Here is a 13,894-nt window from a genome sequence, read left to right as displayed (position 1 = left end):
GGTGATGATAATGGTGCATGGTGATGATGATGATGATGATGATGGTGGTGGTGATGATGATGGTGGTGGTGGTGGTGGCGGTGATGATAATGGTGGTGATGATGATGATGATGAAGATGCTGATGGTGGTAATGATTAAGATGCTGGTGGTGGTGATGAAGATAACGATGATTATGGTGATGGGTGGGGATCTGGTGAAGGTGATGGAAGATTTTTTTTTATTTTTTTTTATTTTAGTAAGGGCTCTTGATGAGAAATTAAACACCTTTTTTCCTCCTCGAAAATATCGTATCATCTTGCACTGGTGCGCCATGGCGGCACTTGCTTCCAAAAAGTTCCACCATCAATGAAAAGGAGAAAAAAATCAGGAAAATTTGGGCAAAAAAGTTTAAATGAAATGTTATTATAAAAGCATCATAGATGGCATTATAGTAAGAACACACGCGTGCACGGGCTACCTTTGGAACAGCTCCAAAGGCCACCGCACACCTTACGACTGTTCGCGATCCGATTTTGGAACAAATCGCATTTTGCTCTTTTTCTGAAAATGTGAATGGAACATATCATTTTATTTGAAATTAAAAATAATTGAAAGAATACTAATATAACCATTTTGAAAGATTGCAAGCCTTTATTTTGGAGTAAAGGCGTCATTACGACTAGATATCAAATTTGCTTTTGTTCTGAGGAAGATGATAGCATAGTCACAGATTCAAACATAGGTATTCGTACGATGATTTCGAACCTTACACACTAAGATATTCCAAGTCTCAATATTAGCATCAAATTCTACTACGTTATTTCCAAAATTGAGTCGCAGACCAATCGTAAGGTATGCGGTCGCCTTAACATATCTGACTATTTCAAAGAAAACAAATATGTGTGATCAAATCAATGCCCAGGCAAAATGATGTAGGCCTATTATCAGGGGCGGAAATCTCTCCCAAAAGGTAGGGGGACAAGGGGCTGGAAAATTTGACAAGCAAAAAAAAAGGTTATCACCCCAAATTTAAGGTCATTTCGACGAAAATAAATTTGACAAGCAAAAAAAAAAAAAAAAAGGTTATCATCCCAAAAGTAAGGTCATCTCGTCCTAAAATACATGTTTTATCTCGATTTTGAATTATGTATTTCTTACCATCATAAAAGACCACAAATAGTAGGGGGGACATTTGATATTGTGCCCCCCCCCCTACTATTTTGAGTAGGGGGGACACGTCCCCCTGTCCCCCTGGGATTACCGCCCATTCCTATGATATGCAATGTGATGTGAATTCTCACTTTTATATTTGATAAGCCATTACCATATCAAAACCATGTGTGGTCAACACAACTCATTAATACCGTCAATTAAGCATTATACTGGTCACGTGATATATATCAGCATATCATTTGATTACGATCCATATCACTATTTGACAATATCTTCTCAAGTAGGTCAAACTACCACAAAATAATAATTGTTATTTTAAAATGTCAAAATTTTGAACTTTTCTCATGCAATGTACGGCCCTTATTTTTTTAGCTCATTACGACATTATCAGTAGGCTTGCGAAAGGAAAATGGTAAATAAATGGATTGGGTATAAACAGTATGTGTACCTTGAATACAGTATAGCAAACAAAAACAAACTTCTTTTGTTTCAATGTTACAGATTTGACAAGATTGGACTGTGGATAGGATGTGGATTGTGAATTTCTTATTTAAGTGTCTTGTAGTTTTATCACCATCAGAAAGTTGCAGTTCTCATATCATCGATTCATTTTGTAACTTTGACATGATTAAAAAACCTATTAGAGTATTAGGGTCGTGACCAAAATTTGTTTCTCTCTTTATAAGGTGCTTTTTTGGGCAGAAGTTAAGCTTTGTTTTATAGGGCACACCCCCCCCCCCCCCCCCCCCCCGAGAACGAATTGTTGCCCTTCATTGCATAGAGATCAGTATCAGTGTTTTATTATCTTAAACACACGGTTTAAAAATAATATATAAATCGATGGGCGGATCAAGACATCTTTTACAAATGTTTTTTTAATGATAAAAATGTCCCCTCTCGGCAGATCGAAGAGCTAAATGCACGGGTTTTTTCATGGAGGAGGGTGCGGCTGTGTTTCTCACTAAACAAAAGAATCACGAGCATAGATATTTTTTTGTATACTGCATTAAATGTAATTCATTTGAACAGAATGAACTTACTTAACTGGCAATTATAGCACGAATGTTAGTAAGCTTTCGATTGTCCAATAGCTATTATATACCCTCCCTTGTTTTATTTACTTTTCTTCCCCCTCCTTACTGCGCCTCAAACAGGGGGCGGAGGATGGGCGTTGGTCCCATGGATCCGCCAATGTTAGCTATATACTTTGTGATCCATTTCGGTGTTGGGTCATACCCTGCTTCTTCGACCGACCGGTGAGGATTTTGTGACAAATCTTAGAGAGTCTTCCTCGGTCGGGCTTGATAACCCCCCCCCCAAAAAAAAAGATTTTGATATATCATTTAATTTTTTTTAAATGATTCACCATATTATTCCTATCACTTTCCCCCCTTTTTTCTTGGTCGTGGTAATTTAAAAGATCCAGTTCCTCAAGCTACCATCTATACACCAGTGTTTGTAATGGCAAATTATGGTTGGAACATACATATGACTGGTGTGTAACATTCAATAATATTTATGATTTCAAACTTTCATTTTCCAAATATTTTTTGTTTGTTTTTGCTTTGCAGTTGGCGATTACGTCATTTACTCATCCGAGTGGACGCACGGAAACTATTGATAGCAACACCGCTTATTGTATTCCTCATACTCGGTACACTACCTGTTGCCATAGCATCAACTCCCGAACCAACATCCGAACCCGTTGCCGAGGCGACTAGTGAGCCCGAGAATGAGCCGACAGCCGAAGCCGAAGGGCCGACGGCGGAACCCGAAGATGAACCACAGTCTTATTCTGAAGCAGGCGGTACGCCAAACGGCGCAGAGATAGTTATCCCGCCATTTATTCTCATGCTTGTCATTATGACTGGTAAGAAAGAAAACCTTCTTGATAGGCCTATTCTGTAATTCGAAATCGTGATTTTGCGATGTCACATTGAACCAAACTGGACGACCTTTTAATGCTCTATTGCCTATTGATTCAGATACAGATAGCAACTTCCATTAGAGGGGGGGGGGGGGCAATTTCCGCCACTGGTACCACGGGCGAATTGATAGTGGATAAGATATAACGTCCTTATTCTATAGAGTTGTTAGTTATAAATCAAATGTTTTTCAAAAGTGAAAAGACAAATGATAAGCAAGATCACGAATGATGATATACATTTTTTGTTCATTCCCCTTTCGTCTTTAAAACTATCTTCTTCATCTCTTCCTCTTTTCGCAACTTTAAGAGGAAATGCGGATCTTGTGATGGCGATGGTGGAAGTGGTGGCTAGGGGATAACCTTTTAGTTATTTTATTCTGATTTCGACAGGTCTTGGTGTACTCATGATAAAGGCACAATTAAAACGAGACCGTTATGCAGAAAGAAAACTAACTGAAGATTACTTTACGCAGCCTAGTCTCCGGGATCTATCAGCAAGATTCGGGGGTGCTGAGATGGCGGGAGTTCAAGAGCTGAGAGAAGCAGCTAAATATGCTTGTAAGAAAAATATTGTCATGATTCAACCACATTTAGACATTGTAATAGCAAGAATAGTTAAAATGTTTAAGCAGCGTCAGGAATGAGGGAGGGGGAGAGGGGGGGGGGGGGTCAGACGTAATGTATGCATGCCATATTGGAAAGGAATCAACAGAAGTGATACCAAAAAGAGAGTGATAGAGTAAGGGAAAGGGATTACATACGATAAGGAGATTGGAAGGGAAAGACGGTAAAGGGTTAAACTTTATTTTCATATTGTTTATTCGTTTTGTTTATAACTTTAAATCTACTCCAGATAAAGGTTAGATGGATAGAAATTATGATGAAGGGACATAACATTTGGATGTGGAAGAGAGCGGGAGGGGGATCTGTTGAGGGGGAGGGGCCGGTAGAGCCACATAATTATTTTACCTTCTTCTTCGAGTTGACTTGTTTGTGATATCTTTACATCTACTTTAGATAAACGAACGATAGAGATTGATATGGGGAAATATAGATAGGGAAAAGTGAGATAAAAAGAGGATGGTGAAAGAAGGGGTGAGGGAGGATGTGCGTGTGGGTGTGGGAGGGTGTGTGTTAGAGAAAGAAAGAACGAGAGAGAAAGAGAAAAAGAAACTATCACACTCATAAAAATGGAATACTTGGTATACTATATTATCTTCCTTGGAGTTGGTCTTTGCGATTAGCCGTGAAATCGATTTAACATTCCTTTATCTAAAAATGGCAATAAACTTATAAAAGCAAGAAAATCGTATTTTATTTTCAGTTTTGAGTATGTCTGACATCGACACGATCCATAGTATGGAGATGTTTTTCAACCGCCCTCTACCGCTGTGTCGTATAGCCTTACCTGCTCTCCTTTCTCTTGCATTCTGCCCACTTGTTCTTTACATCTATTCTCCTGTTGCTCGCTTCTTCTGGCCTCCGGGGGACTTTCCCGAGGGCGTACCCGACATCAATGACGCCATCGGTAAGACTACTAAGATCACCTTAGGCAACATAATATCTTTATTACCTCTCTAAATCATAAACGATATAATTTATTCTTATTTAATAAATTAAATACACTTCCATATCCCAATATTTTAATGTATCAAAAAATTTAATCAGAAAGTCAAAAAGGGGCCTAAGCTTTCGATCCTAGCAGAATCTTCGTCGGAGGCAAAATTTAATCATTGCAATTCTCATGACACTTTGTTAGATTGTTATAATCGATGTAGATTAAAAATAATGTATAAGTATATACACTAAACTTTGTTATATTTAATAATCATGATAATGCATTTCTGCTCGCATTTTAGTTACATAAGAATCTGAATTGGGAGAAATACAAGGAATATAGACCATTTTACCAAGAATCTAATGTTTAATGCTTTTTTTGCAATATTCAAACTTCACAAACAAGCCTTTAACATCCTATTCTAATATTCCATTCGAATGTATGAACATTTGTAATGTGCCGGTATCCATCATAAAAAGATGCTCATGACGTAATAAATAAAAGAAGAAGAAATTGAAAACCTACTAAAAAAGGGGGAATAATAATTACCTAAAGCTTGTGTAAATAAACAGGTTTTCAGAGAACATTTGAAAGTGGTGAGACAAGAAATATTGCGGATGTCTTTTGGAAGTTTATTCCGTAAGAATGGCCCAGCATGCTAGGATGCATGAATTATGAGATTATAGGACAGCAAATGTACTATAATTACATACATGTATACTATTTTATCTTTTTTTTAAACTTAGCCTTGAATGGATAATTCTTAAAAATGAGCACAAGAAAAATTGAAAGTAGTATAGCGATTAGAAGACCAAAATAAAGAATAGATGAATGAATGAATATGCTCTTTTTGTTTATTTCCTCTTTTCATATATAGCTTGCTTTCTCATGCCTGCCGGTTTGGTTTATGCGTAAGTACAAGGCTTCAGTAATGATGATAATAATTAAGTTAGTTTTTAATTTTGCTTTTATACGGGGTAACTCTAAGTTAAGAAAAAATATGCTTTGTTAACATGATTCCAAAAGCAAAAATTATTAAACATCACTGACAAAAAAAAAATAAACGCAAAGTTCTGAAGCTAGGAAAACAAAAATAAGTACATAAAAGAAAATACAACTCAATGTATTATAAGTGAAATGTATACATATCAGGAAGTGACATTACGTTAAAACGATTATGAATGCAATATTTTATGTTAATGCGGATATCACATAAATTTGTAAAGCTTTTTTTAATAAACGCCCTGGGATTGGATTCACGTATCTTTATGATTTTGTAAAAGTTTTTCACAAAAATTAAAATCCCAAGTCAACTACACCTGCCCCTCCCATAAAATGATTACGACGAAAATCTACCAACTCTTTAACGTTTCACACACTAGCATGGGGGTGGGCCGGGTAATGGATACCGACAATTACTCAGACTAACGGGGGAAAATAGAAAAGGACGAAAAGTCTGAGTATAAACGGTAATTTTTTTTCCTTTTCTAACGCAAAATTAAATTTTCATTTTGAAAAGGTCTGCATTTTTTTCTCGCTCACGACTTCTTAAGACATTTTGCCCTTTTCGCCATATTCATGATATTATTGCGTTACTAATATTGTTGTTGGTACATTACGCCCTGATTTGACAGAACATCTTTTGGTTTTTCTTACCAATCTGCGATGGAGAAACAACGTTCACTCGTTAGCATCGTCTCTGGAGAAGTCTCCAAACTCGACCAGATTCTCGTTATGACGTCACATCTGACGTATATCACACTGAAGGAGAAGGCACTGGTATGTAATAAACATTGATTGATTTAAATGATTATGCTTAATGTTTAAGTTTTTTTTAACTTGTTAATATGTCAAATAACTCAGGGATTGAACTTTTGAATCATATACATTTTCGCCCCTTAAATAAAAAAATGTTTGTATATACTATACTCTATCACGAGCAAATTTCCAAAAGGCTCTAAAAATCAACCTATTTCGTACTTTTTAGTTTTAAGATAATATAATTGCATTCTATTATTTTTTGTAAGCGCTTTGGGTCTACTTGGGAAATCTGCAATATGAGTAAATAATAATGATAATAATTAAAACAAAACTATTGGTAATGTAAATTAATAGAAATGATAAAATAAAAAATAAAAAATATCACTCAAGGTCTAAACATTGTAAGTTTAGTTGCATGGAGTGTTACTTTGATACTGACATCATCTTTTTATTATATTTGTTTAAATATAGATCTATCGGTATGTGAAGGATGAAGCAGTCACGATAATTCGTCAGATTCAAGGTGTTTGTAAAGGAAGCACAGAAGATTATGAGGGCGCCCTCTGCAGTGGACAAATCTGGAGGGTGAGGGTGGTTGAAAATATTCATTTCCTTCGACTGCATAAGTTTTCCCCCCTTCACGGAGTTATTTTACACTTGCTTGAAAATTACAATATATACTTGCAGTATTTTATTTTCTATAACTATAGTTTCATCAGAGCTTAGAGACAAATAAAGGGGCCAGCGGGCCCTGCTATTATTACCCCGGCTTTAGCTGGGCTGCCTAGGCGCTCAAGCATTCAAGGAATTAATCCTGCCGGGTACCCATTTACCTCACCTGGGTCGAGTGCAGCACAATGTGGATAAATTTCTTGCCGAAGGAAATTACGCCATGGCTGGGATTCGAACCCACGACCCTCTGTTTCAAAGTCCGAAGACTAATCCACTGGGCCACAACGCTCCACGCTTCGACTGCAAAAGGGGGAAAATATAACAAAACTCTTAAATTTTCATCAAATTAGGGTGTAAAGTGGAAGTTTACACTATTAAAGACACGCTTAATTTCACAAAACATTCATTTTGTACATCCCGGTGACATGCTAATGAGAGAACTGATGACGTCACACCTTTCACTATGTTGCAACATTGCTGTTCAATAAAGACGCGTCCTCTTTCTCAAATCTGCCAAAAATTGAAATCTTCTCTCTTTCAGGTACAAACATTGTTTTACTTCCGATTTCAATGACATTTTCAGCGTTTTGTTTGATTTTGTTTGGGATAGACTTGTCCTTTAAATAATAATATTGATTATACTTATTTGTATTCTTTTACTTCAGACTTTCTTTTATCATTAAAACTTGAATTCTCGTTGCATTGTGTGAAATGAGTCAAATTAAACAAGTCAATCAAAATCAAAAGATCCAATCTTCCAAATCAAGCACCTTGTCCGACCTTTATTTGAGTTGCTTAAGGCTATGAAAAGTAAATGTTTTAAAAATGGTATTTTTCACATAAGAAAAAAATCCTGAAAATCATACTATAATTCCATGATTAATGCAAATATAGTTGTCAAGTTGCGTCACTTGGCAATCCTTTCGCAGAGACATCAGTTTGGCAAAAGACTTATGTCAACTTAGTTTATTCAATTAATTAAAATGAGTTGGAATAAAACCCATATTCCAAATTAGTTAATACGTGTGTGAACTTGATTTTCGTTTATTTAGATTGACTCGTAAAAATAAAAACAAAACTTGGAAATGTTTGAAGAGTTGAATCTTGAAGAAAAAAAAAACAGAATTTCATTTCTCTAATAAAGTAAATTTGAGGATTAAAAAAAATCATCAAAGTTTTACGTCAAAAACCTCATGTGGCTTGGATTTGGTCGAATAAGATCACCAGAGGCCTATATCATGATATCTCTCATTCTATAGATCGTTCCTATCTTGAGGAATTCTGGAGCAAGACAAAAGAAGTGGCATTTGGACAGACATATTCTGGTGAGTAAATAGGTATGCTGATGGGTGTTTCATAAAGATGTTCGTAAGTTAAAGCGACTTTAACGACTTAACCTCTTTGTTATTCCATATGCTATTCTCACCTAAAACCATCTTCTTTTATTCAGGCTACCTTGCCTGTAGGCCTTAAAGCCTGTTTAGGATGTCACCTCAAGTCATTTCATTGTCGTATGGCTAGGTCGACACAATGAACACAATGTTTTTCATTTTTACTTTCATAATTAGTTGTTGTTTCACCCATTAACTTCTTTTTCTGTTTCTCGATAATTATGTTCATTTTTGTATTTCTATTGCTGCATCGGCCTATCATTCATAATTTCATCAATGAACTTATTCATTATTTATCGGTTTAATTAATGATTTGATTTGGTTAATTTTTATTATCATTTATTATTATTTTTTTTTAAGGGGGATTTTATCACCAAAAGAATTCGTCATGGTCATGCAATAAGCCTATATCGCATTCTAAAAAAAAATCCTATGAATACTTTATTGTATCTTTTTTTTATACTGTTAAACTGTTCTTGTATCTTATTTTGTTGTTGTTTCTTTAGGATAGTTTAATGGATCACGTGGTTGGATTAAACTCGGATTCTTCAGAGCGATATGAAGTAATGATGACCCGGATTCATCCATTGAAATGGCTCTTTCTTGAAGCTCTCGGATTCTTTGCTTTCTTCGGTGTTCTTCTTCTTGATGTAATATCAAAACTTTACTTGTAAAATCCTTTTATGTCGCTGACTTATGCAATTTAATTTAAATATAACTTGCTTTTATAAGTATGCAAGAAATTAATAATCTATTATTGTTGTAAGTCTTGGGATGTTCGTTTTTTTTGGGTCAATTCTGCGGTTATTTCTGCCTAGGTTTTCATTCTCTTTTATTTCTAATCCTCATCATCCAGACTTTTTATACTGAAGTTTTTTAACATTAAAATTACGACAGAAATGTGGGATCAGTAATATGTCTTCTTGGTGTGTTGTTTTTATCCGGTTCCGTTTATAAAATTTCTAATTTTATGATTTCTTACCATTCAGGCTGAATCGTATCGCATGGAGCTTGCTATGTGTATAATGACTGTATTTAGTATTACTATCCTCTGTTTCGTGGTCGCTGATCTCGACTCACCTTTCAATGGATTTTTCAGGGTAAGCAAGACAAAACAATTTTCTTAAAATGAAAATCTTATTTTGTGAGATTTTAGGATATCCAGAAAATATTTTTCATCTGTCTATTTCCCTCTCTCAATTCCCCTCTACCTTCTCTTTCTCCTCCACGCCTTTTCTCGGTATTTTCTTTCTTTCTTTTTTTTTAGGGGGATTTGCCCAATGGGTCTGCCCCCACTCGTCTGTACACCAGTGTTTCTCATGACCCGTCTCATGATAACTGATCAGAAAACAAAATCTTTCTGAAAATGACAACTCTAACCCAGGTGGAGTTGATTCTTATATTGTTCAATCTTTTTATTATCACAGGTGAATCTTTCAGCTCTACCCGACATCGTCGACAAAGCAAGCTTTTTCTACGAGCGTGCCATCGAAGGCAAACACGTTGACGGTCCCGCTGATCCCGGGTCATTGACAGCTGAGAATTCTATTGAATCGGCAAGAGATGTAGGGATGGTCAAGAAAACAAGCTCACATAGTATTAATGAAGTAGTCCTCGAATCTTACGATCATGACCATGCTGTTTGAACGATCGTTCTTTGACATCTTCACTAGATTATTTGGCGTGAAGTGGATTTTTAGTCTCGCATTTTAAGATTATGAAAGTTTATTCGATTATTGACTTACACTTAGTCGAATACAGGGGATATCTCTTATGTAATTATTTTTAAAATAAACAAACATGAGCAATTCATTCAAATATATCAATATCTATTTCTATCTGATTTCTTTTTTCCTGTTTTGGTAGGGAGTTTTGAAGTATATGAAATGGATATGTTATTCAATTATTGTGCCATACATCCCTGAAAAAAAAAAAAAATAATAATGATATTAATAATACTAATTACAGTATTTATAATGATAATAATTGATATCATAACAATGATAATAATTCACTTAGCCAGGTAGCCAGTTATGAAAATGCTCTATCAGAAGGCCCTGTATTCTCCGTCATGGAAAGAAAATAAGAAAATAGGCCACCCCAAAAAATTGAAAAAAGTTGAATAAGGCTCAATTATTCCACTTAGTTTCCTTTCATTTCTTCACTATCTGACGAAATGAACTAGGTATAGTGGAATAATGAAGCCTTCTTCGAAATTTCTTCAACTTGATCGTTTCTTATATGTGTATATTTGTATATCATGTAAATACATTTTTGTTAGTGTTTTTCTATATTTAATTACTTTGATTTGTTTGGTTTTAATCATACATGTACATATATTGTATTCAAATGTCTATTTGGCAGGTTACACAGCTTTGGTTTTTCAGTAGACTCTTCCGCATTATTTCTTTTTAATATTGGTGTATATAGATGATTTATTTTTCCAGATGGAATGTACAATTTTGACAAGATGTAATAATAATAATAATAATAATTAGACTTATATCGCGCCAAATCCACTCTGTAGAGTGCTCAAGGCGCTTTTTAGGAAATTATAAAAGAAATTAAGAAGAATTGAACAGAAATGTTTTGAGGTAATGTTTAAAAGTTTCAGAAGTCAAGCATTGTTTTATGTTTTGAGGGAGGCTATTCCATAGCTTAGAGGATGAGTAAACAAATGATCTTTCACCCCAGGTTTTGGAAATTTTTGGGGCAACAAGAGAATTGGAAAAGGAGGAACGTAAGGATCTTGAAGGGGTATAACTTTTGATAAGTGAAATAAGGTACTGGGGAGATGAGCCATGAACACAATGAAAAGTTAACAACAAAATCTTGAACATAATACGCTGCTTTACAGGGAGCCAATGTAAGGATCTTAAAATAGGAGTAATGTGAGTGCGCCTGGTGGATAGAGAAACGATGCGAGCGGCAGCATTTTGAAGTTTCTGAACTTTGACTAACAGATTCTGTGGTAGATTAAACAAAAGGGAGTTTCCAAAATCGAGACGGGACGAAATTAAAGCGTGAACCAATTTTTCTGTGGCCGGTCGAGACAAGTATTTTCTAATAAAACCAATATTTCGCAATTGGTAGCGAACGGATCTACAAATAAAAGAAATGTGATTCGACATTGTCATGTGAGAATCAAAAACTATACCGAGATTGCGACAAGAACTTGACAAATGTACAGTGAGGCCAGAAAATGAGATTGAGTCGATGTGGATTTTACTTAGCTGTACCTTGGAGCCAAAAAGAAGAAATTCACATTTGGCTGGATTCAACTTAAGAGAGTGAGAAGTCAGCCAATTGTGAACATCAACCATGCAACATTCAAGACGATGGATGGAACTTTCTGCAGCTAGTTGATCCGAATTAAAGGAAATCATGAGTTGGATGTCGTCTGCATAAATATGGTATTTTATGTCGTGTTTCAACAGAACTTGTCGCAATCCAGATAAATAAATCGAAAAGAGAGTTGGCCCGCCCACAGAACCCTGAGGTAATCAATCAATGTACTTGAATGAAATACGAATAAACTAAACTAAATAAAGTTTTAGAAATCAGCGATGTAACCCCTTCAGTTCATGAAGATGCTTTACCACTTAGTCACCATTACCAGTTATTAAATTTGAACCATTTTCAAGGCAATCAATGGACCCTCTTAGTTGCATTTCAATGCAATTAAAAACATTCTTTTGAAAAATTTAATGCGTGCTATTGTGTTCGCTACTGATTATGTTTTAATCATACAGATCATTGTGTTACATAAATCCATCTAGGGGCAGGGTCTACTAACATTTAGATTTTCTACAATTAAGAGCAAACTACATGACATGAAAGTCTAAATTGCACAAAATAGAAACAGTAATCAATCGAAAAAGTTGCAATACCTAATCAGGATCGTTGTTAGCGCAATTTATACAAAAGACTAATAGCCATTTATCAAACAGAATTTTGTTGTATTTGTGTGACGGAGCTCTGGCCTTCGCTTGTGATTTAGAAAACAAAAACGAACAACACACATAATGCTGAGGATTGCATAGATTTTTTGATTTCCAAAATTGATTGTTTAACAGATGTTTCAGATAAAAAGCAATACTATAACACTCGAAAAAAAATAATGATTTTCATTTAGTTAAATTTTCTTCAGCCTTCATCAAATAAACTTTCCGCTTTGGTTTTGATTTCAGTACTACGTAAATCTAACTTTATTTTTGAAAATCTCTTAAAAAGCTCCCTCTTGACTGTATAATTATTATTTGATATTTCTATTCTTTTATCATATATGTGTCTTATTTTGTGTTACTCTAATCATTTGAATGAGCATGTATAATGTAATATATGTTTAATTTTTTTATTTTGTACTAATTATTACTATGCCTCTTTTTTGTTGCTTTTTTGAGCAAGTTGTCTTTTTTCAGTGGTAATATTTATCAAGGAGACGTTTTCTTTATTTCTAATGCTATGTTCTACAATTGAATGCATTCCTAAATTATATTCATTGTATATATATATATATCTATATTAGGTCTACATATAAAGCCCAGCTCACACTATGCGATTCGTTTTCAAAGACATTTGACATGAACATTCCAACCAATGAAGTATTAGCCATCAGAGGTCAGAATAGTTGTAGGACTACTGAAATAAAAATTCAATGTAGTTCGAGCCTCAATGTAGGAATAAAAACAAATTCAATTCCAGATCATAATGACGTCATCATCGGCTGCGACTTGAAGCCGATTTTGACTTTACTCCAACAGGGCTTGCCGTAAAGCAAGCTTATGATTTCATTATTCCTCACATTATGCCGAACTTCAAATATTTTTGGAACTATCATATTTAATGCAAAATGTGATATATAAAATAAAATAAGTCGTATCGGATCGCTGTGTGAGACGGGCTTAATATACATATGTTTGTTTGTGAACTTTACACATACTAAAATTTACATTTATAATTGATGATTGTGCAGTGAAGAATAAAACTAAAATAACCTCGAAATTTGAAGGGGAACAAATCCTTGAGCCTCGTTGGATGAAACTTACAAGTATAAGTTATTTGCAACATCCGTCATGGAAATCAGACTTTGACTTGCGGTCCAGCATGAAGAATGACAGGATAATTCATTTTAAAAGAGTGCATATTAACAGGTACCAATAATGCCTATAGCATTTCCATTTATTAAAGTTTAGGATAAAATAGCGGTGTTAAGTAAATTCCTTACTCTAGAAAAAATTAGGCGTTCATTCAAACACACGTGTACATGAAAAACTACATTAAAAAAAATAAATTTATCCACATGCAGACTTTCATCTTCCCCATGCCTCCCATTTCTCCCTCTTCCCCCCTTACTTTTTTATCCATCTCTTCTATTTTACTATCTCCCTTCCCTTCTACCATTCCTCCACTTCTCTTACTTTACTCTTACC

General features: G+C 34.9%; 1 protein-coding gene across 1 annotated transcript; it reads left to right on the top strand.

Annotated features, from left to right (window-relative positions):
* Window positions 1-2,953: 2,953 nt before the first annotated feature.
* On the top strand, window positions 2,954-10,133 carry LOC129276580 (uncharacterized). The gene is made up of 10 exons (XM_054912967.2): window positions 2,954-3,023; window positions 3,471-3,638; window positions 4,405-4,608; window positions 5,516-5,549; window positions 6,273-6,417; window positions 6,871-6,984; window positions 8,331-8,396; window positions 8,969-9,112; window positions 9,452-9,562; window positions 9,890-10,133. The coding sequence occupies exons 1-10, from the start codon at window positions 3,005-3,007 to the stop codon at window positions 10,106-10,108; spliced, it is 1,224 nt and encodes a 407-aa protein (XP_054768942.2). The 5' UTR covers window positions 2,954-3,004; the 3' UTR covers window positions 10,109-10,133.
* Window positions 10,134-13,894: the final 3,761 nt, after the last annotated feature.

The sequence above is a fragment of the Lytechinus pictus genome, chromosome 2, assembly GCF_037042905.1.
Source record: "Lytechinus pictus isolate F3 Inbred chromosome 2, Lp3.0, whole genome shotgun sequence".
In the NCBI taxonomy this organism is placed as follows: domain Eukaryota; kingdom Metazoa; phylum Echinodermata; class Echinoidea; order Temnopleuroida; family Toxopneustidae; genus Lytechinus; species Lytechinus pictus.
Note: the sequence above shows the minus strand (reverse complement) of the source record. Positions and strands in the feature narration are given on the sequence as shown.